The sequence below is a fragment of the Marasmius oreades genome, chromosome 6 (genome assembly GCF_018924745.1).
Source record: "Marasmius oreades isolate 03SP1 chromosome 6, whole genome shotgun sequence".
NCBI lineage: Eukaryota > Fungi > Basidiomycota > Agaricomycetes > Agaricales > Marasmiaceae > Marasmius > Marasmius oreades.
Window position 1 is genome coordinate 3,860,483 of NC_057328.1, and position 27,144 is coordinate 3,887,626.

Genomic DNA, 27,144 nt, shown 5'->3' on the forward strand with positions numbered 1-27,144 from the left:
ACTGTGGACCAACTGTGGACATCCTGAAATCCACTGGGACCTCCATGCTAAAGCTACGTGAGGGAGAAGGGGCTGTGTATCATGACCGTGCAATGCAAGGGTAGTAACCGGCAAGCTGTCCGACAGCCGATGAGGCATTATGCAACGAGACGGGAGGCAAAGCATCGGATGAAGAGGGTCACGTAGTATCAGCCTCATCAGGATTCTTCTTTCGGCCATCCGTTATGATATCGGTTCCCACTTTTCTTCCCCAAGATCTGATTTCTATGACCGAGACTGCTTTTGTAATCTGACGGTCCGACTTGGAGTATATTACTCATACTCCCTACCTGTAAACAGCAACAAGTTCAACGCACGAGTAGGTTGGGTCGACTGATCACAGAGTCAACTTTGTGGCGCGAGGTCACTAACTCGCATAGATTGGGGCCACAACAAATTCAAGTGATAGGGTAAGTGACGGTAAGTGACAGTATATTTTTCACTGAACCATCACTTACCTATCACTTACCCATCACTGAACTTCACAGCCACTGCATTTGCGCATCACTGAGCCTCACGGCCACCGCATTCGCGCGTCACTGAACTTCACAGCCACCACTATTCAATCCCATGTACCTAAGTACCTTTAATCAATGTTCTAGGTCCCGAGAACGTATGAGGAACTACACAATGCAACCTTCGGGAACCAGAACGTTGCTTACCAAGTTCTACCACTATCCTGTAAAGAACGAAGTGTTAACGCCTACCTAATTAAGCAGAGTGGCTATGCCAACTCGATGGTGCCGAATGCCTTAGGGCGCCATCCGTCATATGTTTGTTTATATTTACCTATAGCCGCATGTAATCCCCGTCGCTTCCTGTAGATAAATATCTACTTTCTTCTCACTTGTAAAAAGGACTTACTTGGTTATAAATACCTTGTCATGTTCACTGCGAGTGATCTAAGAAAACCGGCCAAATAGGCCAACCCTACAACCAGTTATACGTGAAATCTTCGACGGTCCGATGTTGCCAAGTGACTTGCCCGGATTTTATTGTCACTTACTAGTCACTTACGCACCACTTACCGTCACTGGCCGGTCACTTCCCATCACTTACCCATCACTCACCCATCACTCACCCATCACTTACCCATCACTTACCCATCACTGAACTGTCACTTACTCATCACTTACCGTCACTGAACCGCCGCTTACTTGTCACTTCCCCGTCACTTCCCCATCACTTACTAGCACTGAGCCGTCACTTCCCCATCACTGAACCGTCACTTACCCATCACTGAACCAACACTTACTCGTCGCTTACTGTCGCTCACCCGTCACTTACTTGCCCACTCATCTTCACTTCCCCATCACTGAAATTCAAGTACGGCACCCAAATTGTCTTGAGGTGAAAACAAGGTAAAATTTTGTTCTTTGGTTGACCAATACTGGGCTACAACGAAAATCTTCGGAGATTCTGATGGACAAGGAAGAAGATAAACTGGACGGATTGATACTACATACCTGGAAGAAGGTACGTGTGAGAGATGATAGGCATTACTATTTGGTCCTATTTGCTCATGCCAGCCGGCAGTCACTTCGGCAAACCATGGCAACAGCATGCACATCGAGGACGGTAGTGCCAGCGGGACTCAAATTTATTTGATAAATAGTCTACTTAGGTGTATTCGAGTAGCCTGCAATGTTATGTTTTCCGTAGAATATTCCGCCTCTTGTTGGACCCGCGACCCCATTGGAAAACTGAGGTGTTACATTACTGATACGAAAGAATATTGTCATCAACTCCAGAATCTACAGTCAAATTTTTTTTTTTAATCGCTTTGGTTTTATTTGCGGCCGCTCTAATTCTTTCTTGTTCTTCTCTTCTTTACGTAGCTTTTCTGCTTGCCTCCACCTGATTGTGTATGGATCCTTTTCAAAACGTCGCCCTGTCTTTAAAATGAAGTCAGGATCGAGTTTTTGCCTAATTCCTCCACAGTAAAATGTACCTTGAGCTCCTCATCATCGTTACGAGTGTGATCTTCATCTCCAAATCTAAAGTGAATATATGGGAACCAGTTATCCTGATGGATACCGATGTCCAATCCCCACTGACAGTTGCCAGCATGTCCGGCGTTCGTTGATCTGTCGAACATCTTCCGTTCCAGCACAGCCAATGACTCACGATCAACATCGACTCTCCTTTTCTTTCCACGATTCCCTCTTTCATCTGCGCCAGTATATGCTACGACTCTTTCCCATGCCTTCTGTCGAATATATTCTTTTCGGTCCAATTCGTCTTTGGGACATTCCTTGTGCGATTCAAACTCGGCCTTGTCCCGAAACTCAACATAAATCATCAGAGCGTCTTGCAGGACTCCATCGACAATCCAGGTACCCGGTACTTTTTCTATTCCGGGAATGTTACATTGCAGCCAGTTGATGAATTGAGACCGAGTCTCGATGGAGAAACCCCCTGTGAATGGCACAACCCTGACTCGCTGGCTGCGCATATATTGGAGTGCAGGGAACGCCTCAACCTTGAGTTCTGAGCGTTTGAAGATAAGGTCCATGAATCGGCTTTGATGTCGGTGAAGAACGGCATGAATTTCTGGTGTGTATGGCAGTGACTTTGTTGGATCTTCAATAATTAAATGCTTCTCATCGTCCATCTCTTGCAATTCACGCGTCGTAATGAACCTTCCGAGCTGAAAGTCACCAAGTCAGAGTAACATTCAATGCAATACAGAATAATTCACCCACCCGTATACCCCTTCGTCCGACAACATCTCCATACAGCGCGTCAACAACGCATGCTGTTGGAACAACATCATGAGTGCCCGGGGTGTGCTTAGCTCCTTCACCAATTTGATTGTGACGGTACCATTTCACTGTCCACTGGGATTTTGAATGAGGATGCAACAGTCGTGCGGGGTACCAGAATAGACCATCTGCTGCTAACACCATCTGACCGGGTCTAGGTTAATGTCAATGGCTGGGAAAGGCGGGAATATATGTGCGTGAAGCACACCTGAGTCGATCCCGAACCCCTTTGAGAGGCTCAAGGTTATAATTGCTAGTAATTAAATTAACCATTGAGTGCAAGTCATTCATTTCGAGAAGCGACAGCTACTCACTTCGTTTTCTTCATCGGGTTAAGATCTGCCCACTCGTCGTCATCAGAACATTCATGGCAAATGAACTCCTCCATTGATGATGTTGAGTTATACTTACCCTCCGGTTGACAGGCAACATGTGAATATTTCCCGCATAAATCACACTGAATGGCGTCCTGAATAATTGGTTGGTAGTTTCCATCCCCCACCTCACCACACCGGCAGCCAAAAGGTAAAGGAGTAGCAGGTGGTGATATATCCGTGGCTGATACAAATGAATGCTGTGATTCCGGTGATAACAGCTGTGAAAGAGATGGCCGCGGCCGTGACTCTCTTCCCTGCTCAGGACCTACAGACTCAAACAGGAATTCATCGACCGAGTCAGTTATTTCTGTCGAGTTTAAGGTCAGTTCAACGACGGATTGAGTCCACCTGTAGTAGAACATACCTGCATTAAATCCAGTGGCCAATTCTCCTTCCAAGTTACTGAGCGTAATAACTGGATTTTTACGTGAATGCGGGATGAGAGGCTTAGCTGTTAGATCACTGTGGACGTATTCGCGATACCGGACATGGTTACGTGAAGCAGCCAGTAGCCAGTTCATCTCCTTTGATGGAAAATTTGAATAATCAGATCGCTCCAGTACAGGTTGCGAGCCTGCTTCTTCTGGATATGAAGCGCTGAGTATGATGCCTAGTTCTGATTTTAGAAGTGCTCTTTGATGACTCCAAAACCACTGCTGAGCCTTCACTCCACCCCGAAGCTTGTAGATGATCGTTGTTGTCAGATAGGCCTTGTAATTTGTTGGCATCGGAATGTTCCAGCCACCGAGGTTGTTGACAATACCTCCCGATTCCTTGACACTATATCCTGCAGGTCCGCCATTTGTCCCAAGCCCATCATAAAAAAAGACTCCCTTGGCTCGTTTAGGTGTGTCCATGGTAGCAACATATCGAGATGTAAAATGAACACCGTTGAAGAAGATGCGGCCAGCTATATCATATTCAAGGCCAATGTGATGCGCCTCTGTACCTGCAACCGGGTGAATAACGTGAGGAAATGCCCATTCATTTTCCATTTCTCCCCGCTCGACTTCAACAATGAGTGTGTCAGGAAGTGAAACAATGATAGTGGCAGTAGTAGCGAAGCCCTGGCACCACGTAGTTCCATCTCGAGCCCTCCAACATGGTGTTGTTCCTTTCTGTCTAGCATGATTAATAAATCCGGTGGTACACTGTTGAAGATATGTTTCAAAGTTTCCATTGCAAGGATCATAATCGGATGAAAGGAGACGGAGGAATGGATGAGAACGATCAACTGAATGAACCTGGCTATGCGCAAACTGAACACAATCCACTTGGTCCACGTTATTGGGTGTCGGAAAGTCTGGACCAGTACACCACTTGAATGCAATGGTATTAACGCCGAAATGATTACTGAGTTTGATCCCAATGGAAGTGTTGCGTGACGAAATAAATGCCTGTGTAAGCCAGCCAGTATCATTCTCGAAAGCGGTTTCGGACTGGGAAATAGTCCATTTATTAGCGATGATGTGCTTCCGGAGCCTGACTTTCTGCTCAAAAAGGGTGGAGCAAATGTCCTCTGGAGTTGTATTTGATAATAGAAGTCGCCGTCGCTGGTCAAGGCATGCAAAAATAGGTGCGAAAGGGGAAGGTGGATCGTGACTCTCTTCAAAAGGAGTGAAAATTGCGGAAAATTTATTCCAGCTCCGTGTTTCCGCCCAAAAAAGTAACTCCAGAGACGAATCTAACCAACATGAGTTATCTTTCCATGGATATCCAGGTATCTGTTTGAGTCCTGAACCAACAAGCAGCTGCGATTCACCCGTAACACTCTCAGTCTCCATCCGATAGGACGTCGAGATGATCGTAGCATTGGCCCGGTGAACGGATGTTTTGCGAGAGTAAGGTTGATGAGGCTTTGAGTCTATGGAATGCAGCGTAGGCTCAGCAAATGTGACAGTTTTGGGTGGAGGTGGAGATGAATCTACTGTATTGTGATCTGAGGACTCTGACTTATTAAGTTCGGAATCAAATTCTGCAGAACGTAAGGAAGTGATTGACTTGAGTTGAAGTGATGAGAGTTTTCTGCTGTGTGGTTTACGCCGTTTACGAATGAGAGTATCAATTGTGTCTGGTGGACGATGTGATCGAGCCTTCTCTTTATTAATTCTGGCTTGTTTGTGAATTGTGGTGGAGCTTCGGCTGCGTTTAGTACGTTTAATCTTTTCCTTCAGCTTCTGCCGTCTTTGCAACGGAGATTTTCCATAATACAAAGGTATCCCATCTGGTTAAATGTTAGTAGGCTTACACCAGAATATAAAACCACTCACTCTTCACACCATCCCATGTTCTCTCATGCTCCTTTGCTATAGTATAACATTTCTCCAGTCCAGTGATGAGCTCATGGTTCTTCCCTTGTCGAGAGTACATGCTGAAGTGAGCTGCTTCTTGAGGATTAGTTGAGTCATGAAGCGCCGTACGTGAATCCGAGGTATTTTCTGTGCCTAAGATGAGCATCTGTGCAACTTCACGGCGAGTCCACCACTCAGCCCATGGTTTAGCACCTGGGAATCGGCAGCAGAGAGCTTTGGAACGGCATTGGAAGTCTTCGTATGACTTTGCATCCAGTAGACGATACGCAAGTTTTGCAAAGGCTGTTCTGTTATCGTGAGGTACTATAGCCAAGATACGCTTGACACGCGTAACCTGGCTACGGAAGTGATAGGAACATCCACGTAGCCGAAGGGTTGCAGCAGCTTGTAGCTCTTCCTCTGTGCGAGTGTTGTTGGGATCCTCCATATGAAAGCGTATGAAAGCATTTGAGAAACCCAAACGCTGTGCCTGGCTGTAGTCTACCGTCTAGAGATAGATCAGTTCGAGGACATCACAATTATTGAATAAATGCTTACCCCGTCAAAATCTGTATCTTGAATAATTCCTCCGAGACTTGCTTTTGTGCTTCGCGCTGACCTCATGAGAGCAAGAAAATGAAACTCGTAGTGGATAGCAGTTGCACCATTGCTATACGAGTAGAGAGCTGGAACCCAGCGCTGCATTGATGGACTAAATACCGATGTTGTAATGAGTAGCGATGTTGCTACTGCAAACCACCCATGAGCAGCGTCTGTCACTGACCCTGAGAACCCGTCAACTGCACTATTTGACTGGATGAACCGCTCAGCCATCCATTGTGTCTGGCATGAAATTACAACAATTCCGTTGAGAAGATGTGCCGCAATCACATAATTAGGGTAGGTTTGTTGAAGGGCTGAGAACCGGACCATAAATTCATCAGCAGAGGCTGGTTTGGGACCCCGAACCTTGCGAACCTCGTTTCGAGCAACATTTTCTGTAATAAAACGGGTGCTAATGTCAAGGAGAGATTCCCCGCTGACAGTATTTCCAGAGCGTAATGCAGCAGGGGTGGCTGTTGGGTTGGCACTTAAGAGGGCCTCAGTGCGCTTTTGTTCAAGAGGCGAGAGTCGCTTTTTGTGGTGAAATGCCTCATGGTTGTGGCTGATACCATTCCAATAAATAACACCGTCCCTCCACTTGACCATTTTCGATATATTTGGACAAGAGACTAGGTGGAGCCGGTACTCCGTTGGTTGCCCTTTCTGCTTGTTACGGTCATTGCATGGGCAACGTTCGCCTATTTGTTCCCCTCTAGCATTAGCCTTTGTTCGTGGACGGAGAACAACACGGCAATCTGGGTTGTCGCACTGAAGGCTCCCAATACAGCTCCGATAAGTCCGCTTTCCCTGTTCTGGATTATCAGCAATAATGGATGTTTTACCTTTGTGAGTACCATAGGAATTGTATGCCCAGTCAACTTTCAACCCATCCAGCTCCGTATTGAATTCGTCCCAAGACAAGTGTACCGTAAAGTTGCCTTGTGGATAGCCGTTCCATTGAGCCTTGAATACCTTCGGATCCACGTCAAAGGGTGCCCCGTTTTCCAACTTGTGTTCATCTGGGTCCTTGTGTCCATTCTGTTTCTCAAATGTAGACTCGGACTTAAGATGTGGCCCAGGTCCATGTGATTCTTCAGAACTATGCTCGTAGTCACGGCTGAGGTCGAAACTAGAGGAGGGCGACTCGGAACGGAAGCGCAAATGACGTCTCTTTCTCTTGTGATCTACCGGCAATTTCCGACCTCGTAAATCTTTGTCTTCTCCATGCTTGAGGTGGTAAGCATGGTCATCATGTTGATTATCATTTTGTGAGAGTGAGAATGAGGATGAAGAATGTTGTTTGTGCAGGAGTTGTGTGTGAGAAGATGTATGGTGACGGTGCTGATAGGGTGAAGGTGAGTGATGACGGTTTCCATGAAGTGAAGGTGAAGGTTGACGGTATTCAGGACGACGGGAGGAAGAGTGACGACGATTTTTATTAACTGGGGGATCTCGGATGGAGAATGTTGGATATGCATGCTTTTGTTTCTTGCGGGGACGCTCTTCTGAAAATAATTGAGACTATTACGGATTTTACAGTGATTGGAACGTACCAAGAGAGTCAGTGTTTCTGGGTGCCGGAGTAGAACGAGAAGCACTGGTCTTGCGGTTCTTGTGCTTCGTGTTGACTCTGGATTCAACTGCCGTAGCTTGGGTATGGTCCTGTTGGTCGTACCCTCTAAGTACATCCCATGCACGTTTCTAGATCAAGTTTAGATGTACATCAAATGACTGCTCTTGTACAGAGACGTACCAGCCGGTCAAATATCTTCATGTTCTGATTTCGTAAGAGAGAGTCAGTAATGAAAAGATTGTGGAACTGAGATAAAAGTATGCACTCAGAGGAAGACTGAAGCGAGAATTTATACATTGTGAACCTTATACACTGCCCGGAATGAAAAAGAAATTTGTGGGTCCAGTCACAATGTTATAGTAGGGCCATGGCACTGACTATCGGTGGTCATCGAGGAAAACGCGGGTATAGCCGGTTCTTTTACCATATCAGGCAAGTCCATGATCGTGGGAAGTGTGTCAACAACGGCCACTCGACAGTATATAGTCTACGTATTACCGGGTTCACAATGCTCAAAAAGATTTCTAGAAGTGGTCGACAGCGTCCAAGGAGCATCCGAGGAGCATTCAGGGTAGCATCGAGTAACAACGCTCGGTGGTGTACAGTTTTTAGGCAGTGGCAAGGCGGTGGCTGTGTGGCTTCATAGCCACCGTCGATAGTGACCATCGCCACTATCATTGTCTCCGTCACTAACCTTCACTGCCCCGTCACCTATCTTCACTGCCCCGTCACTTACCTCCACTGCCTTGTCACTTACCTTCACTGCCCTGTCACTGCCCTGTCACTTACCTTCACTGACTTGTCACTGAACTTGTCACTGAACTTGAGGTAAGTGACAGGTAAGTGAGTGTCACTTACCTGAATCACGGAAAAATATATATGCCCCATAGATTGGTATAGGTAAGTCTTCCTTCAAGCGTTGATTGGCTATGTAACTGAACTCGTCGCACCACCTGTTAGATTTTTCGGAGCAATAGATTGGTCAAGGACATCAAGGACGCCGCAACGCCCTGCACATTCCTCCTTAACGGACCTTACGGCGTCCCCCTTCATTTCTGGGAGTCCGAGTCGCATGACGAAACGGTAAACGATGAATTCTGGACGAGTTCTGCGAATATCTGAAGGTAAGCAGTCAGATTTTTGCTCTGGACCGGATTTTTTGAAGGCTCATCACCCACGGCTGAGGCCGCAACTCTGGGGCTCCAAGACCGTGATGATAAACAGGGTGGGCATATAAGTTCATGTAAAACCACCAAGGTTATGAGCTTAAGCAAAGCAACAGCTACTTTCAAAGATTCACTTTGGTCATTCCTCACGACCCATTCTCATATGAAACCTCGGAGGGGTCTGGTATACCGGCGGTGGCAATATAGTTGACACAACAGCGGTACTCTAGATGCGTACTATAAATGTACTACGATTCTTGTATTGGAGCTGAGTACGGTACGATATCAGGTATGTTAGATCAAGGGGACCTTGTTCTGCATTTACTCGGTGGAGTGTACTGTGTATCCGTCACCAATCCGTCACCGTGAAAAAGAGTGGGAGGGGAGAAGACCTGAGGCCTAGATGAGGTACAACCCATACGGATCAGCTCGGTTTCGGAAGAAGGTTTTATTTGTACACCAAATCGTGGATTGGGTAAGCAAACAAAAACCCCACGCGTGCACCGTTTTTTTTTCATCATTGCTTCATCCATCATCAACAAATTTTCCTCTCGATTTCTGGGTCGCGCTCTTAGGCTATGGAACCGTTGTATCATTCTTAACCATCCGTCTCAAACCGGGAGTTTGGAGCTACGCCGCAGCCGCAGCCGCATTTGAATGTGGGGGTAAAGTAGTGGGAAGCCTGGTGTGTAGAATTCTTGTGTTTGGCCATGGGAGACTGAATTATTTTTGAATGGTAGTTTTCGAATTCACCAGCTCGTTGCTGAGCGGATCGCGGTTTAAATCAAGTCTATCCAATAGGGTCCTTATTTGCGGGACGGGTCAGATGATGCGTCACGCCATCGCCCGTCCGTGGGCGATGCCAGCGTTGTCGCCTTGCTTTCCAGAAACTCCCATCATGTCTTCCGAATCAGGACGATATACCGTCTCACAACGGTGTTAGTTGATGTTTTACTCGACTGTTGAAGTTTCATTTCACTTACAACCCGTTTAGTCGACCTTCCTTCCTCCAACATCACCTTACAATCATCTGATAGGGTTCTCTTCAAAATTCACCGAATTAACCTTGAAATGTATTCCCGGGTATTTGCAGATGCAGCCGCGACGACAGCAGGCGCAGCCTCTGACGAAATCGTCATGTTATCCGAATCGTCTGCGGTATTGGAAATCATGTTCCAGTATATGTATCTACAACCTCAACCTGACCTATCGAGCGTAGAATTCGAAGTTCTGAAAGAGTTGGCCGAGGCGGTGGAGAAGTACGAAGTGTACTGCGCTATGAGCGTCTGCAGTCATCAGATGAGGTGCGTTGGGGGTTTGATATTACTAAAAGTGCACCACACGATTAGCTCAGAGCTTTTCTTATCCAATCTATGAAACAGGGAACACATATCGGAGTATCCTGTTGATGTGATGCTCTACGCCATACGGCACAAGTATACAGACATCATGAACGAAAGTGCTGTGGCTACCCTTGACATCGCCCCATATTCAATCTTGAGTCGCGTTCCTCACAATGTCTTCGAGGCTTGGGTGCGTGGCCTATTTGGTTTCTTATGCGAGAAGAGTACTTAAGTCACAGCCTTCATTTCAGATCAATTATGTGGAAACTTATCAAACCCTCGTGGCCAAGGAGTTCAACCGATTCGGTCCCACGAGGTTACACCGCGGTGTCACAGTACCCTGTGATGTCTGGTATGAAAACTATGCTCTCATCGCCTCCGAACTCGGGCATGCTAATTTTGCTTCGGGAAAGCTTTACAAACGGAGCGGGATTAGTAATCAGTTCTCAGTTGGCTTATCCAATTCGCCCTCTGGACACGGCAGGAGGAAGGAAAACGTTATGGCAGATCGACTTCCTATACTTGCATTACTCCCTTCTATCGTTGAGAAGAGGCAAGCGTTGACAGCTGAACGCTGTGCGGATTGTAAGCGTGAGTTGGGATATTGGATACATCAGACGGAGAGGGATTGGAGAGAGATGCGGCCTTTTTCTGAGTTCCTGTAAACGGGTAGGGCTGGATGATCGGTAATTGTGGAAAGGCTGGCGCTGAGCAAGTACCCTCCGTATAGAGTATAGAGGGTGAGGCTATGTCTTGTTCGATTTCGATATCGATGACTTAATCTGATATTGAATCATCTGGGCCTGGAGTGCAGTACCCTATCCCCCTCGAAGTACAAGCACTCGGTTCAAGGTGGGTTGGTGGATACCTGCACATGTACGAACTTACTAAAATGGACGATCAAAACTCGCAACGTCTTTTCCATCAGTGTGGCCACGTTTCAGCCTCTTTGATCTCGCACGCATGAAATGAGTACTTTATTTAGATGGCATGGGTATGGAGTGAGCTCGCGGGCATGACGGCCGTTTTGCCTGAGGAAACGTCGAAGGCGTCGATCCCGCTTTGATGGTTTGCTACTTAACCGTCGTCGTTATCTTCGGCGGCTTTTTTTAAAAATTACACAAATTCTGCGCATCACCGCAGCGCCCAATCCCAGACGTACTATTCCGAATTATGAGGTCAAGCGCTCTCTTTCGTTGAATGATCTTAGCGCAAAGCTCTATGATCTAAACCCACATATGTCAGAGATGACATAGAAGTAAATGCTGGCACGACTACTCTGCTCAAGAGCGGTAGAGTAAATTCCACAGCAACCACTTCAACGTTCATTTATCGTGTACGGTAATGACACTTTGATCTGATTTGTTGAGCACAAAAATCTTATTCCGGTTAAGGCCTTCCGCCGGTACGGCACTGATCTTGACCGGGCCCTTGTTCCTTTTCAATAAACAAAGAGTTGCGTGCTCGTCCCTGCGCTGATGGTAACAGATCTAAGTAGCCTCAACAACTCCGAGTTTCCACAATGGGAATTACTAGCCAAAGGTTTCCAAAGGTCCACCCTTTGAGCTGCAAATAGTCAAAAGGTACCCAGATCCGAGGTCGGTATTTGTATGTGGGTACCGGTTATGCTCATTTGGATTCACATTCGAATCATAGTATTGTTGAGGCCCTTCCCGGGGGTCACATTTGAACTCTCACCATCACCTTGTCTACCGTTTATGCGGATCCATATTACTTTTGGTATGGAAATTTGATCGAAAGGGCAAGCCCGGAACCCGTGGGCAGGTCCTGTCTAATCGTTGTTAGTCTTAGACAGCCGGTGTGGGTAATGTTTTATTAAAATCTAAGGGAAGTGATGGTGGTGGTACAGGTCGCTTTGAATGATGAGAAATGCTCGATCCGAGTTCAACCATAGCTATGGTACTGGACCCGGACCGCACCTCGGCAAAGCCGACGAAACAAAGCGACGGAAGAGATGAGATCAAAACGTCATCATCATCAAAAGAGCTCTGTTGCCCATTGTCCGAATGTTGACTTAGTTGTCTTCCGGTACTAATCTCTTGTGGCTGATGGGAAGAGGGATTTCATTCTATGTAGACGGCGCTCAATGACGTCCAGGTTCATCGAGTGGGTTGAATGACCCACCTATAGTAGAATGATAACCTGTAAGCACGTCCAGATCGAAACGTTGATGGCGCATGGGGGGATAATTGTCTGGGCTGTTTCATAGCTATACATTGGCGACTACAGCGCTGCCTAAACGGTATCATACGGCCTGCCTGTGATGGTTGAACTGGAAATAAATGGTATTGATAGAGAAAGGATATAAGTAGAGGGCCCTGACTCGCTTTGACTCCTCAGTTCCTTCTTCATCTTAGTATTTTACCAATTCCTCCCTTCTTAATCTCCTTCCCCCTCTTGAACCAGCTATGACTTCAAGCTCTCGATCCAATGCGAATGAACGCCCTCATACGCGGGTTCTGATGGCTTGTACCCATTGCAGAACTCGTAAGATTAAGGTAAGTTCTTTATTTAGTGATATGGCGTATTCTCTCCAGCGACGAGACTAACTGTTTTTTTAGTGTGAAATTGACCCTCATGGGACTTCTCGCCCCTGCAAAAATTGCAGGCAGAAGGGACGTGAATGTATATACACGCCTATCAGTTCATCCCCTGCAAACGATCCGGACGAAAATATCATCATTCTCCATGATCCATATGCTCACGCTTCCAGTGCTCTACCAAGACACGTCCCAACCGGTCACTTGGATCCCCATCATCCCCAATCGATTCCTGAGCAGAACGCTTCCTCAGGAGGACATTTATCGGACTCCTCTGTTCATGGAATGTGGTCCCAGTCAATGAGCACGGGACGATACCAACCGGACAATGGGGGTTATTCTGGTCACGCCAACTGGAACTACTCCCCACCGGGAGGACATGGTCCGACGACGTACAACAGTGACTCCTGCCACCACGCTGGGAACGGTTATTATCCGTCTCAAAACCAGATGAACGGTCATAATCAAAATCAATTTCAGCCATATGTTCCTCAGAGCTCAACGTCATCCCGGACGGGATCCATGGGGCAACCTCCTATGTCTTGGTCAGTTAGGTGAGATTTAGCGTTTGTTTTTTTGTATCTAATTTTGGGCCGCTGACGCTTTACTCTTCCGTACTGTCAGAACCCCGGAAAACATCTGTAACATCTACGGCTGCACCTGCGGAAATCATCATCCCAGGACCTGATTTCTCCCAAACCACGTAGTGGGCTCATCGAACGGAACAGGATTTGGAAAATAAACTCAATCGGTCGTTTTCGTTTTTCTCTTGACAATATTTATTTATACGTGTAGCCTTCTTACTAGATACTTGTAGCCTTCCCCTATAGATCATTGAATTAGTAGCTGTAGTTGTAGTACTAAATTATTGGCGGTAAACCCGGTGTTATCTCCTTCCTAGCCATATTAATCAAACAACTTCCCTGTGTATAGAGCTACTAGCGTAATTAAACACAGTAGATAGAATATACAGTCGTTTTGTCCCTTCTTTTTCCTTTTTAGGAAGACCATACCTTCACGAGTCGCCTGGCGGGAAGCAGCTGAGCTTACACAGTACTATTTAGTACAGGGAAACCGGTGATCCGCAAGTCGGGAACGACTCAATCACTGGAAGTTAAAACCAGGCAACAGGCTATGTACTCTGGGTTACATTTACTTCCTTCTTGGCTGGTACCAGATGCCAGATACGAAGGCGGTATCAGGCTCAGTAAAAATTCGAGGTCGCTATTCAGCGAGAATTTGATCGGAACAGCTCTCATGCCGAGCAAGGCTGATGTTCTTGGTTCGACCGAGATTGCCGTTTGTACGTGGGAACTTCCCACGGTGTACGGCTGTACCAGAATACCACGTGTATCAGGGGAGTGTGTAGTAGAATTACCTGCTTCAAGACTCAACTTTGTGTCCTTCCTCGTATAGCCTACCAGCCGTTGCACCAATCATTCCGAGATCGTAGAACGAATCTAAATACGACAGACAGATATCAAATAGCCTCCTAGGAATGGCGGAGTATAGTAGCGAGATCCTTCCTCAGTTGAGTACTATACATCAGCTCTGGCTAACTATACTTATAGCTCTGGATGATATGTGAAGATACACAGCCATTGACCAGATAGTGTTCACCGGCACCGCTAGGTACTAAAAGTACCGTGTTGATACCGTGACATTCCGGGACATGGACATAATATGATATTCTACGTATACTAGTCAAAGAAATGATCAACTCGACTGTCAGTGAAGGATTTCACGTAGGTGACGCAGAACGTTGCGGGATTGTCTTATTTACCTTCTACCGCACCTCTCTTCGGATTCACTAACCTATCCGTGTTCGAAATCGTGGACCAGTGACTCGTCGTGTAGTAGGAGTGCCGCCCTTATTCAATTGGCAGTTCGAATGGATTCGAACAATCTAGGTTATATTCTAAGATCCTTCGAACTCGGAGCTAGCCTGCTAGAATCGCCTGAAAGAGATTCCAAAGAGATTCATCAAAGAAGAGTATTCTGCACGAGGTTACCTTCTTTCCCTCTCACTCACAAGCTGGATAAAGCAACTCCAAATGCCGGTATTAGGGATGAGCATATCCGTACGACGCGAACCAGACCGAGAGGAAAGTCGTACTGCAAGTCAATTAAAATTAGTGCGTTAATTGTGCAGCCAAGGCGTGGGAGCGGATTTTGTTTGCTTACCAAATTTAGGTGTTGGTGTACAAATAAGGTCGTTGTCGTCCCACAGGCCGATCACGACGAATTTTATCCCGGCACCACCATCAAGCAGAGAGCAGTTTCTCTAGCGGAGTGGATGAGGGGCTTTCTGCTCAGCAATCAGCTCGTTCTATTTACGAGACAACTGGAATTAGCGATTTCTAACGCAGCGTGTCACCAAGCTCGGTCAAAGTCAATTTTGGGTTTGAAGTTTTGGTCATTCAAGGTCGAATTCTCTCCCTAGGTCAACAAGATGGCACTTATTGCTCACGAATATTCTCAACCAAGCTCTTTACGGCTAATTCTTCTCGATGTTGGCTCCGGTTCAAGCTGTTCAACTGAATTTCGAGTATTGGATTGGCATTGGTTGCATCAAGACTTGGTATACAAATGGCACAGATTTCCGCTCGGTTTCCCTACATTCCTGTTCTCTTCTCCCAGTGGCCTTACATGTCAAAAAGGAACCAGCCGGGGTTACAGTTCCTCGCTCAAGCATTCGTGTGCTTCAATCCTCCCGGTTTATGCCTAGTGATAGAAGAAAACACGTCAATCCTCCCCAGGCTCTTTCGGTCATGAAATTCAGCTCACCATCGAATATAAATCGCTGTCATCGGAATGAAAAATGCCGTCGTTGCGAACGCAAACAAGCTAGCGCGGAAAGCTCTTTTGCTTTGGTACGAGAATGGGAGGTGCTGGAGGGCATGTATAGCAGTGAGTCATCTGATTGTAGTTGGCCAATAACTTGAAGAGCTCGCTCACGTCAGTAACGACAGTTGCATGTTCCGCTCCAGGTCCAACTGGTCGCGCTGCAGACATGATGGTTCTCCTTCCAACTTGTCGTAAGCTTCTGAGGGAGGAACGGACGAGTAAAGACATGGTATTTAGAAATTCAAGAGGTTGGTTAGAAGCGGGGAAGTTCGATGTGTGGACGAGTGGTGGATGACGGAGGGGGAGCAATATATAGGCAAGTGTGACGGCGGTGGGAACTTGGTACTGAGCTCTAGAGAGAGGGGGAGGTCAAATGACAATTTTTCATTGGTGGATGGTCGGAAATCGGAACACATGATGTTTCCTGACGGATGCAGAAACCTCATACAAAAGCCATCAATCACATTCTTGCGAAGACATGAAATTGAACCCACAGTGGGCAATGTAATGAAATGAACTCTTGCATTTATGTAAATGAAGCTCACGTTCGCTGTACATAATAGCTTTACATGTAAGTAATGGACAAAACGAAACCGCCATGTAGTAAAAACATAATTTTTTCTACAGACCTTATCATGCCGACTTCCTTCGGCTCGGATGCCGGTATAAGAGCGGAATCCCGGAGCGTAGTGAGGAAGGACTCCATTCTCAATTTCTCAACCTCTATGCTTCCCTCGTCAACATGTCCACTCGGGAAGTGAGCTCAGGAATATGTTTGTGGGCTATAGTTAATATAATCAAGAAGGAGCAAGTTGTTGCTCTGACCGCCGGATGCCGGAGCCCGGAGTGACTATTTACAGACCGTGATCTTCTCTACCGCTTGATACTGGTGCGTCTGGGGTATTCTGTTGATATTGAACCCCAGGAAGCTGAAACAGGACCGGCTTGGGGAGGAGGGTTTCGCGTTAACGAGCGTTCCCGCTGACACACCTCCCACGACCGGACCCTCCAACTGCCTCATCTTGATCCGACGGCCCAGATCCAATACCCTTGCCGTTGTCGTTCCCGCCGGCTTCGGGAGCTCCACCGGTACGTCAAATAATCAATACAACGGCTGGTTCCCGATGATGGAGGCCGAAAGCCTGTGTGGACCCTGGGTTAGCTTCCTCATTCTGGTAGAGGAGCTGGTTGAGTAGATATCCACCCATCAACGGGTTTCATATCAGGTCTTGGGATTTGACAGATCTTGTTCGAGGGTACACCGTCGGCGACGTGGATTTATCCCGTTGATATTTGTGTCAAGGATTCCTTAGACAGATGTGAAGGTGCCTAGGATTATAGCCCGATTAATCGAATCTGAGAATGAGAACGAGAACAAATAAGAATTGGGTGGTTGAGAAAAACGGGTGGGCATTTGGAAAAAAAGGCATCTGCTCACCATTAAACGTCACAGGAAAGCAGTGTCTTGTTGCATGTGTCCCGTTCCACATCGGGGCCAAGGCAGGGAGCGACTGTCTTGCTACGTCTCCCTGCCCACCCTCCAAGTCCCGCCGCACCCGTCAATGAAAACATTTCCATCGTATCCGCTGTCCGTAATAACGTATATCTTCATTCGAGGGAGACCAATGTATGGAGTCCAACTTCTAAGGATTCTTTTGGGAAGTTTTGAAAGCCAAGGCAGTGGTGCGCGAAATGTGGATGGAGCCGATACAACGAACCCCAATTTCAATGTTCGTGCCTATACACTCAATATCAATCCCCACTCCATTCCTATCCAATCCATCAATGTCAGGTCGGAATAGAGTCAGAAATACATACCCCTCTTCATCCGATACGATTGTATGCTTCGCCACTTATTCTCGCTTTCAATCAGCGTTGGATCATTTGACGGTTACCACCCTTGCCTTGCACGGCCGCACACTCCCCACTCGAAGATATAGCCCTGGAAAAGTGAAAAAGTGACAAGGTTAGATAAGAACCGTAACTTGAACATACCTGGTTGTGAGTGTGAGTGGCTGTGTTGTCGGATTTAGATTGGCATGTGGCGTGTGCTTGAACGTTTGAACGCCCATCATCACCCACATTGTTTTACTTACCTCCAGCTCGAATAGCATTTGTTCTGTGCGAAGCTTACCCTTTTCCAGCTGACCGTATCCATCAACCCGCTGCTAGGGGTTATCATCCTCCTCTGATTGTTGTGATGAAAACGAGAGGGTCTCTCGGAATTAGTATTCTGACATCAACACACAAGCGGTCTCTCTGCTTGTGCACAACCTCTATCTCAACTTCTTTTTCCAACAATGAATCGTACCCGGCGGGAAAACCACGAAAACGACGGCTTCTCCATCATGATCTGAAACCATCCAAGCTGTTCCATGGCTTCTCGATGCCGATGATCTGGTTGAGTCTGGTGCAAATTTCGGAACCCTAGCAGCCAGAGTGTGAGCAGTGCGGTCAAAGACAGAGCAAAGCTTTTGGTTAGGCATTGGGGAGCGTGGTAAGGGTAAAAGGTCCTGACCAATCAATTAATCACCGGCCCCCACGTCGGATTGGGTTCAACGCCAGTCACGGTGATCTATTCGGGGCGGAACCCGACTATCTTCTTGGCTCAGTACAGATCGGCTAGCCAGGCTAACCGCATCCAGACAGAAGCAGTACTGTCAAGGTCTCCAGAGGCCGTAGCATGAAGTAGAATTCACGCTCGTGTCGAATTCAGCTATCATACATAAAGTTCAAGCTAGGACGGACATGTGTTTTAGCCTCGACACATGGATTTACTTGGCTTCAAAAAGCTGGTACCGAGGTTGAGTGAGAAAGTCATCCGCCGCCCCAGCAAAAACGAAAAGAGTGATCAAAAATGATTTGATTAAGAATGAATGAGAAAAGTGGAGGCAGCGCTCAAGAAAAGTAAAAGACGATGGTATGGCCTTGTTCTTTGTACAAGAACTGAATGACAGGGTAAAGAGAGATGCCTAAATACACTGTCACCACGCCAAGGGAAGAAGAATGTCTCCACAAGATTCAGCCGCTGAACGAAGTCAGGTAGGGAAGTCGGGTTCGTATGTCAACGGCCAATGGCCATTGTCTATGTGACGAACTCGAGTACTCGTGCCAAAAGACATCTTTATTGTCTTAGTAAAAGCGAGAGAGGAAGGAGAGTTCATCTGCTTCTACCAGATTGACAAATAGGAGTGACGCTGGCAGCAGGATATAGCTAAAGGTGCTGCTTTTTCTTCTGTCCGGTTACACGCGCCGCTGTAACTCGGAAGTAGAATGTCATCGTCTGGAGAAGCAGAAGAAAGTTTATAAAACGGAACAAAACGGAACCCTAGTGGATAGAGCGCAGTCACACAATATCTCACTTGACACAGCGCACGGCTATCCCATACCAGGCGAAGTCTGAAGGAAAGCTGGGCTCGCTAGGCTCAATTTGCTCCTACTGAAGGAGCTCGCGACAGGGAACGAACGTATCACGTGATGTTGGTTCGATTTCGAAGGTTTCCTTGTTTTCATACAGGCGGCAAAGTGAGGAACGGTGAAGTCTTCTACGCTTGAGCAATGGTCGTAAGAAGAAAAAGAACAGGAGTTCCTGATGATGAGCGTAAGTCGGCAGCACATTTGAAGTAGAGAAGGATGGCGCACCTGTTAACCACAACGGGCTCCCCTTTCCGCTTGACAAAACAATGTATATCCCTGCAGAGGCAGATGTAGAGTCAACACAGGACGAAGTGGGATGAAAGTCAGGAGAAAAAAAAGGAAACGAGCGCTCAGGTTGCAAATTAAAAGGTTCTCTCGTCCGGCTCTCTGCGGTTACTTGTAGGAAACACAGCAAGAGGGGCCGCCGTCGAGTAAGGTGCTTGGTTTCGTTCTTTGCACTCGAAGGAAGACAGCGGAAAAGAAGTGTCTCAACCTTACCAGCACAGAGCGGGAGGGAAGCAGGGATGATCTTCATTCGTACATGACTTCGGCTTTCTGAGAGAAATTATCGACAATTGAACAGATATTTGACGGATGAGCAGGCGAACCTTCCTATAGGATGTCGTCGAACGTTCAAAATGATTGGACGCAACGCGTTTTTGCTGTCGAAATCTAAAAGAGTTTTGAAAGTTCGAGCGATGAGTGAAGGCGTAATGGATCCCAATTCCTGCGATATCTACTTACTAGACACGACCCATCCAACCCTGATTCGAAAGACACTCTGTAGATCTCATAGAACCGGTACAACTTCTTTACACTGAACGCCAACGCAGAGCCAGTTCGCAAGCGATTAACAAGCAGTCAGTCTCAGAGTTAGAGTAAAGAGCATACCGCATCCATTAATCGCTGCTCAGCAAGTTGATTTGAAAATCTTGAACTTGCAATAGAATTCATAGCCATGGAAACTGAGAAAAATAAAAGGTTAGAAATTAGAAGCACGACGGTTGTCTGCTACAAATTACCTGGCACCGCCAATCATTGATTATCCAGAAGCTTGACTTTCAAAAGGCTGCATATGTTGAATGCGGTTTTCGTAACCAGAAAGCTGGTGAGGCGGCGTCATGCGAAGCCCTCGTATCGTCCGTGGTCGACGAGTGACGGCGTCTGTGGCTGTGCTGCTGAGGTTTTCTCACGTGCCCTATCCGCTTTCGCATTTCGCTTGCTTGGCTTGCAGTCATGGCCATCCGAGAAAACGACTAGAGTAACCACTTTGGTAATTCAAGGTGCGTTTATTTGGCGTATACTCTAGCACTGTACGCAATTCCAGCTCCCTCAAAGCTCGCTATAGATCTTCGTCGTCATTCGGTGTTTTCGGTCTGACTGTTCCAAACGTATGGCGGCTGGTTGAACACCAGAGAGGGACATGCCTAGTGAGTTGATGGATCCGTCGAGAAGTTATATTCAAACTACACATTTCTTGATCCACAGGAATAATACATATCGTCCATTGAACATGTTACTCAGTACAAGTATTTCGGACCAAAACATTGTCCACACTTTATCTTGAACCGGGAGAATCCTTCTTCACCTCGACTCACCATGGGCATACGATGGAAGAGTAGTAACGCCCGATTCACCCGTGTTATTATACGAAGGTGGCGCGAAGAACGGTATGAACGACCTTCTCAATCTCTGTACTTCCCTCGTCAGGGTATTTACCCGGGATGTGAGCTCGGTGATCTCCGTTTGCGCTCCAGGTGATTGAACGGAAGCGGGCCCAGAGAGCTCGGTGATTATGGTGGGTCTGGGTCGTTCTGCTGGTAGCCCGGGGATCGTCTCCTTCCCTGTGACTAATCCTGTTCCTTCATTTACTCCTCCTTCGTTTACGACTTCAATTTGTTCTCTAACCCCTTCATTCCTTGGTTGTTGACCTGTTAAGTACATAAGTGGTCCTGGTCCTATCATCTCCTCGTCTGGCTCTGTTATTGCTGAGAGTGTGTGTGCCTCTTGTGATTTCCGACGAACTGGGACTGGACTTGGGCTTGAGTAACTTTTGATTTCCGAAGCCAGGATATCGTTCGTGCCTCCGGCTTTGTGGTCCGATATCCACGGTTCCACTTGTATAGCCACTAATCCAAAATGTTCATTGATCACCGTAACGTCATTGAAACGCAAAGAAGAGACTCACCTTTTTCGGTCCTTCTTTTCTTCCTCCACCGCACAAGCAGACATATCACAATGACCCCCAGAACAAGTGCCCCAAACACACTTCCTACAACCGCACCTACTATCGACCGCACTGGTTTACTACTATGATTTGACGGTACCGGCGACGGCGTAGTACTACCAGTTCCATTCCCATTACTAGTTCCACCAACGGATCCCGGGGAAGTGCCATTCGAACTTGGCAACCACCGGTAAGTGAAATAGTCAAATAACAGACTCTGATCTCCGGTGATGGCAGTTAATTGTGCCTCAAGCGTATGCGGCCCTGACTTGATTGCCCCGTTCTGGTAGAGCAGATGGTTAAGGAGCTGTCCACCACCAGGGTCGATACCTGGTCCTGGGATTTGATAAATCTTATTTGAGGGTTCACCGTCGAGAGTGAAGGTTACGTGGATGGTCCCGTTGCTACGTGCGTCAATGATCCCATAGACAGAAGGCACGGTACCTAAAAAAGAAAGAAGGTTGATACGTGGGGAATGGAGGCGGAGAATAAAAGGGTAGGGCGGGGAGGAGAGAAGAAACTAATCAAACTCACCATTGAAACTCACCGAAAACCCATCCCCTACATTCTTCGTCGCATGCGTTGTATTCCCCATCGCCCTTCCAGAAATCTCCCGTACAGGATCTGCATCTCCAAGTCCCGCTGAGGTTATCAAAAATTTCTCCTCGTTCCCCACATTCCAATTTCCATGGTACCGTATTCCAGGATCCGTATCGTCAATTAAGATAGTCGAACCATTCACGATCGGAAGGCTCGGGTCCCCGTAGACGATGGCAAAGTCTAGATACACTCCGTAAATGTTTGTTAAGGAGATGTTGTGTTTCCCGGGATGTAGCACGGGAGACCTGTACATTTCGCTGTACGTCCCATCCGGCTCTCTGTATAATGGGAAACTTGGTGGGGTGTCGATGCCGTCGATTTTGATGAGGAGCGGCAGCTTTGTGTTTAGCACGACGGGGTCGAATGGGGTGATTCCCCAGAATGAAACGGCTGTTCCTGTTAACGATTAAGAGGTATGAGGATGGGGAAAGAGGAAATCCCGTTGTGGGTAATGTGAGTCCGTGACGAACCTTGAAAAGCAAACATCAACGCAGCAGAAGTGCTCGAATCGAGACTTGTAAAATGAGCCCATGTATATGAACCTCCAAAGAACCTCGGGTCTTCGTTTCTAATCCAACCGGCACTGTAGCTCATGCCGGCTGTTTGGTCCCAGATTGTCGTCAAGTTCACCATAATCTGAAGACTATAAAGATGGGGGTGAGGAGGCAGCGCCCGGGGGGGTGAGAAACAAGATAAAAGTGATTTTTTATACTGCAGTGAAGTCTGAGACGTCATGACAGTGCCGGCCTGCCTGAATCAATCAGTTTAGTTGCGACAAGTTAACATCTAGCAAACACGGGAACGGCAGCGGGCTGATGACCCTACGGTCAATGAGTTAAGTAGTGAAGAGCACTCTGTCCCACCGGCATTCAGCAAGCGTTCCTCCGTTTCAAGCAATTGGGGAACTTGGAGGAAAGAATACCAGTCACTCCTGACTCCCAATTCAAAATCGATTCGGAAGCGGGTTCCCACGACCTGCCAAAATTTACGTTTCAATCAGGAAATCTTTCATTGACTGTTGAACTCCACGAAGTTCGTGATCTACATTCCTCCATTCTAAGTGGAAATGTTGCAGAAATGAGCTCAAGCCCAAAGGAATGCGTATACGCCACATTTTCCCCATACTTAGAATCTGACTTGAATCGAGACCGGGGTGAGAAAAAGAAGCTGAGTGATGTGGATCGATTTGACGGCAATTTCCGAAGAGAAGTATTCGAGCGCCTAATTGCAGGCGGCCCGGGCCGTTTGTCACTTCGATATTGGGTCTGCGTGGTTAGTCAAGACGACTGCATCGTAGACTAGATATCCGACTTTGAATGTGGCCAGAAGATGGCTAAGTGGAGGAGATAAGAATATTTCGAAACTAATAGCACAAGGATCTCTACCTCACCGACCTCAATCCATCAAATCGATAAATTGTCGAAGACCGATCGCAACTGTCAAAAAAATGACATGGGTACTAGCGAAACCAAACTCTGACCAAACTAATGAAGAAAAGAGTGATAGAGAACAGATGTTAAAGCTAAAAATAAAAAATGATGCTGTGCCGTCGATGTCTAATTCGACGTGAAGGTTGTATACACTGGAACAAGTCAACGACTCGAGCACCTTATTATCTCGCGATGTATTATAACCGTGTACATGCACTGATCCTTCTCCTTGTGTTTTCCCTTTTACAAAAATACTCATTTCGTTTTCCACAAGAGTAGTATCATAACCAATGTTAGTAGTACGAACATAGTCCAAAAATCTATTGGTCCACACTTTCTCCTAGTACACCCGGCCTGATTCCTTCAGACTTCTTCACCTCGACTCTCCATGTGCATACGATGGAGGACTAGTAGCACCTGATTCGCCCGTGTTATTATACAAAGGTGGTGCAAAGAACGGTGAGAATGAGCTTCTCAACCTCTGGACCTCCCGTGTCAAGATATTTACTTGAGATGCGAGCTCTGAAATATCTGTTTGTGCTCCGGATGATTGGTCGGAAGCGGACTGAGGCTCGAGTTCGGTAATGAGAGTGGCTCTTGGTAGCGGTGACGGGCTTGACTCGGATACCGGTTGTTCTCTAACCCCTTCATTCCTTGATTGTTCACTTGTTAAGCACATTAGCCGTCCTGGTCTTATCATCTCCTCGTCTGGGTCTGTTACTGAGAAGGCGTGTGCCTCTTGTGTCTTCCGATGAGCTGGGTAAGTTTCTGAAGTCAGGATGTTGTTTGTGGCTCTTGTTTTGCGGTCCGATATCCACGGATCCGGTTGAAGCACGGTCACTAACATCGTAAGGACATGATCACTGAAATGCAAAGGAGAGACTCACTTTCCCTGATCTTCTTGGCCGTTCTCTTCCTCCTCCACCGCACAAGCAGACATATCGCGATGATTCCTAGAGTGAGTACCCCCAACACACTTCCTATAACTGCTCCTATTATCGACCCCACTGGCTTCCTACGATGATCTGACGGTACCGGTGAAGGTGTAGCACCACCCATTCCATTCCCATTATTATTACCTCCGCTAATGGATCCCGGGGAAGTGTAATTTGCAGGGGGTACCCAGTGGCGGTAAGTGAGATAATCGAATATCAGACTCTGGTCTCCGGTGATAGAAGCGACTTCTGCATCCAGCTTATGTGGACCTTTTGCGATCGACGCATTGTGGTAAAGGAGATGGTTGAGAAGTCCACCACCGGGGTCGATGCTTGGTCCTGGGATTTGATAAACGCTGGTTGAAGATTCACCGTCGATGGTGAAGGTTACGTGAATGGTACCATTGCTATGGGAGTCAATGATTCCGTATACAGAAAGCTCGGTGCCTAGGAAAAGAAAGATTAATATGCGTTGAGTGCGATCATAGTATGAGTGCGGGTGCGGGTGGGAAATCAAAGGTGAGGGAGAAGCTTAAGGGAAGAGAGATAATTATTAACAAAAACCTACCATTAAAATTCACCGAAAACCCATCCCCTACATTCTTCGTCGCATGCGTTCCATTCCCCATCGCTATCCCTGAAATATCCCGTCCCGGATCTGCACCTCCAAGCCCCGCTGAGGAAGTTGTTGAAAACGTCTCATCCTTCCCCACATTCCAATTTCCACGGTACTGTACTGCAGGATCCGTATCGTCAACCAACATAACTGAACCATTTGTGACAGGGTCCCCGTAGACGAGGATGAAGTCTAAATACACCCCGTAGAAATTTGAAAAGGAGATATTGTGTAGTCCGGGTTCTATAACGGGGGACCTATATATTTCAGTGTACGTCCCGTCTGATTCTCCGTTTGATAGGAAACTCGGTGGGGTTTCAACTTTGTTGTCGATTGTGATGGTAAGCGGCTTTGTGTTTGGGGTGAATGGTGTGACTCCCCAGAATGAGATGGTTGTTCCTGTTTAACGGTTATGAAGATAGGGAAGAAATAGGGGGGGAAAAATCAGTTGGGGGTAATACTAACCTCGGAAAGAGTACGTCAGCGAAGCAGAAGCGTTCGGATCGAGACCTGTGGAGTCGGCCCAGGTATATGAACCTCCGAAGAACCTGGAATCTTCGTTCTTTATCCAGTCAGAGCTATATTTGATGCCAGAGGACGTTTGGTCCCAAATTGTCGTCAAGTTTGCCATTATCTGAAGGAGGGGTCAGGCGGGGAGGAAGTGTCCAGGGGGCGCGAAATAAGAGAAAGGTGCTTTTAAAAAATACTGGATTGGACTAGAACGTTATGACAGAGCCTGCATGCCTGAATCAATCAGTTTACTTGCGACAGGAACGTTCCAACAGATCGTGAGACTGAAATATTCAAGTTACTGGAAATGGTAGCCGGATGAACCTACAGTCAATAAGTAGAGATAGCGAAGACATTCAGCGCTCGAGCATCTCCCTCTTTTTCACTAATGGAGAACTTGGGTGCGGGATCCAAGTCATACCTTAGGAGTCAGAATTTTATCGAAAATCGCTCTGGAAGTGTGTTCCCACGATCTGCCAAAATCTCCAAAAGACATTTGACTGATTTGAGAAGTTGATCCATGAGCCTCACACATCAACGATATTTTTATTTATTCGAGTTCAAGCTCAAAGAGGGTTCGGATGAGTTTCGTACAGTAAGAATGACGCCGCTGAGCCTGAGCCGAATCCCATATAAGTACAATCCGATTTGATTCCTTGAAGCTGAATAAGGAAAAAACTTGAACCTAGAGGATGACCAAAGGCCGCTCCCAGTCCATCGAATCAATCAAATCGTCGAAGACCGATCGCAACCGTCAAAAAAAAACTTATCGATCAACATGAGGTTTCACGGAGAACGCTTGACCGAGTCTAAATATATATATGTTGCATCAGCGAGCATCATGCGGGCATACGTAGAGAAAGTCACACACTCAATGACAGCAAACCATTTTAAGTAAGTAATTCAGATTTCTCTCTAATGCAGCTTGTATTGAATGATTCGTCTCACTTGCGACTAGGTATCCTAGGCGAGGATCCAAAGCTTGTGCTGGAGAAGGTGGCAGAAGGAATCGGGAAGTAGCTTTAGCTTCATCGGTCCGTATCAAGTCCGTATACTTTGGGATCTTCTATGTTCAGGCAGAGAAAATGATATGAAAAAACAATACTTTTTGACAGAGCGGCGACAACGACCATCTCTCTTTCGTGCAAATACTCCCGGGCCCGTCTTTTATCGGCGCGATCAGATTCACGGTACTGTGAACACCTTTTAAGGCTCTCGAGCGTACATATTATGGCAAGCTGGAGAACGTGACCGTCACTCTGACCGATTCTCACGCGCCTCACCTGCCCTAAAGTGGGCCTCGGGCCGGTCATCGACGCAACTTGGCCTTCCATCCCGCTCTTCCTCGACGGCCAGCTAGACAAGGCAGCAGTCACTTCTAAGGACTGGAGATAGGTGAGTGTATTTCTGACTATATCTACATTATACTCTCTGACTCCGGGCGATTCAATATCTCTTAAGCCTTTCCAAATCAAAAAATTTATTCAACCGTATATCTTTTTCAACACAGTAAATATTATAACCGACAAAAATTAGCAGAATCAGCGGCTGGTCCATTGTGAGTGCTCAAGCTCTCAATATCTCAAGGGTTAGCGGCGGCACGATCGTAGCAACTGTTGTTACACGTATTTAGTGGCGTTCTGTACGGTACGTATCTCAAGAGTCCTCTTTGGTTCCGTCATATCCTTCCAAATCGTAGATCTTCTCGTTATTTCTTCCGCCGTTTCTGCAACGGCTGCATGGTAGTGTCGGTCGATATAATCGATATATCGACCTGACGTTTGCTTTGACAGAGGTAAATCGGGAGCTCAAGCTCATGGTCCAGCTTAGCTGATTGTGTTTTT

General features: G+C 46.9%; 4 protein-coding genes across 5 annotated transcripts; 2 read left to right on the top strand and 2 right to left on the bottom strand.

Moving 5' to 3' along the window:
* The first annotated feature begins 9,342 nt into the window (after positions 1-9,342).
* E1B28_010701 (uncharacterized protein) lies at positions 9,343-11,181 on the top strand. Of its 2 annotated transcripts, XM_043155678.1 has the most exons (7): positions 9,343-9,499; positions 9,555-9,752; positions 9,809-10,118; positions 10,197-10,347; positions 10,409-10,897; positions 10,972-11,009; positions 11,086-11,181. In XM_043155678.1, the coding sequence occupies exons 2-5, from the start codon at positions 9,641-9,643 to the stop codon at positions 10,820-10,822; spliced, it is 987 nt and encodes a 328-aa protein (XP_043008151.1). In that variant the 5' UTR covers positions 9,343-9,499; positions 9,555-9,640; the 3' UTR covers positions 10,823-10,897; positions 10,972-11,009; positions 11,086-11,181. The 2 variants fall into 2 exon arrangements, with proteins under 2 accessions (XP_043008151.1, XP_043008152.1); XM_043155679.1 differs by lacking the exon at positions 11,086-11,181 and having other exon boundaries at positions 10,409-10,509; positions 10,571-11,068.
* A 1,405-nt stretch (positions 11,182-12,586) lies between these two features.
* On the top strand, positions 12,587-13,406 carry E1B28_010702 (uncharacterized protein; the record flags this gene model as incomplete). Its single annotated transcript, XM_043155680.1, has 3 exons — positions 12,587-12,676; positions 12,740-13,272; positions 13,343-13,406. 3 exons carry the CDS (start codon positions 12,587-12,589, stop codon positions 13,404-13,406), a joined length of 687 nt encoding a protein of 228 aa, XP_043008153.1.
* Positions 13,407-20,566: 7,160 nt separating this feature from the next.
* E1B28_010703 (uncharacterized protein) lies at positions 20,567-22,403 on the bottom strand (the record flags this gene model as incomplete). The annotated part of the gene is made up of 4 exons (XM_043155681.1): positions 20,567-21,111; positions 21,171-21,653; positions 21,744-22,205; positions 22,280-22,403. 4 exons carry the CDS (start codon positions 22,401-22,403, stop codon positions 20,567-20,569), a joined length of 1,614 nt encoding a protein of 537 aa, XP_043008154.1.
* A 1,209-nt stretch (positions 22,404-23,612) lies between these two features.
* E1B28_010704 (uncharacterized protein) lies at positions 23,613-25,421 on the bottom strand (the record flags this gene model as incomplete). Its single annotated transcript, XM_043155682.1, has 4 exons — positions 23,613-24,079; positions 24,127-24,621; positions 24,743-25,189; positions 25,256-25,421. The coding sequence occupies 4 exons, from the start codon at positions 25,419-25,421 to the stop codon at positions 23,613-23,615; spliced, it is 1,575 nt and encodes a 524-aa protein (XP_043008155.1).
* Positions 25,422-27,144: the final 1,723 nt, after the last annotated feature.

Excerpts from the sequence above, each read along its gene's own strand:
- E1B28_010701 (XM_043155678.1), top strand. The coding sequence starts at position 9,641 with ATGATGCGTCACGCCATCGCCCGTCCGTGGGCGATGCCAGCGTTGTCG. Across the intron at positions 10,119-10,196 it reads GTCTGCAGTCATCAGATGAG|GGAACACATATCGGAGTATC; the intron begins GTGCGTTGGGGG and ends TCTATGAAACAG. Across the intron at positions 10,348-10,408 it reads ACAATGTCTTCGAGGCTTGG|ATCAATTATGTGGAAACTTA; the intron begins GTGCGTGGCCTA and ends CCTTCATTTCAG.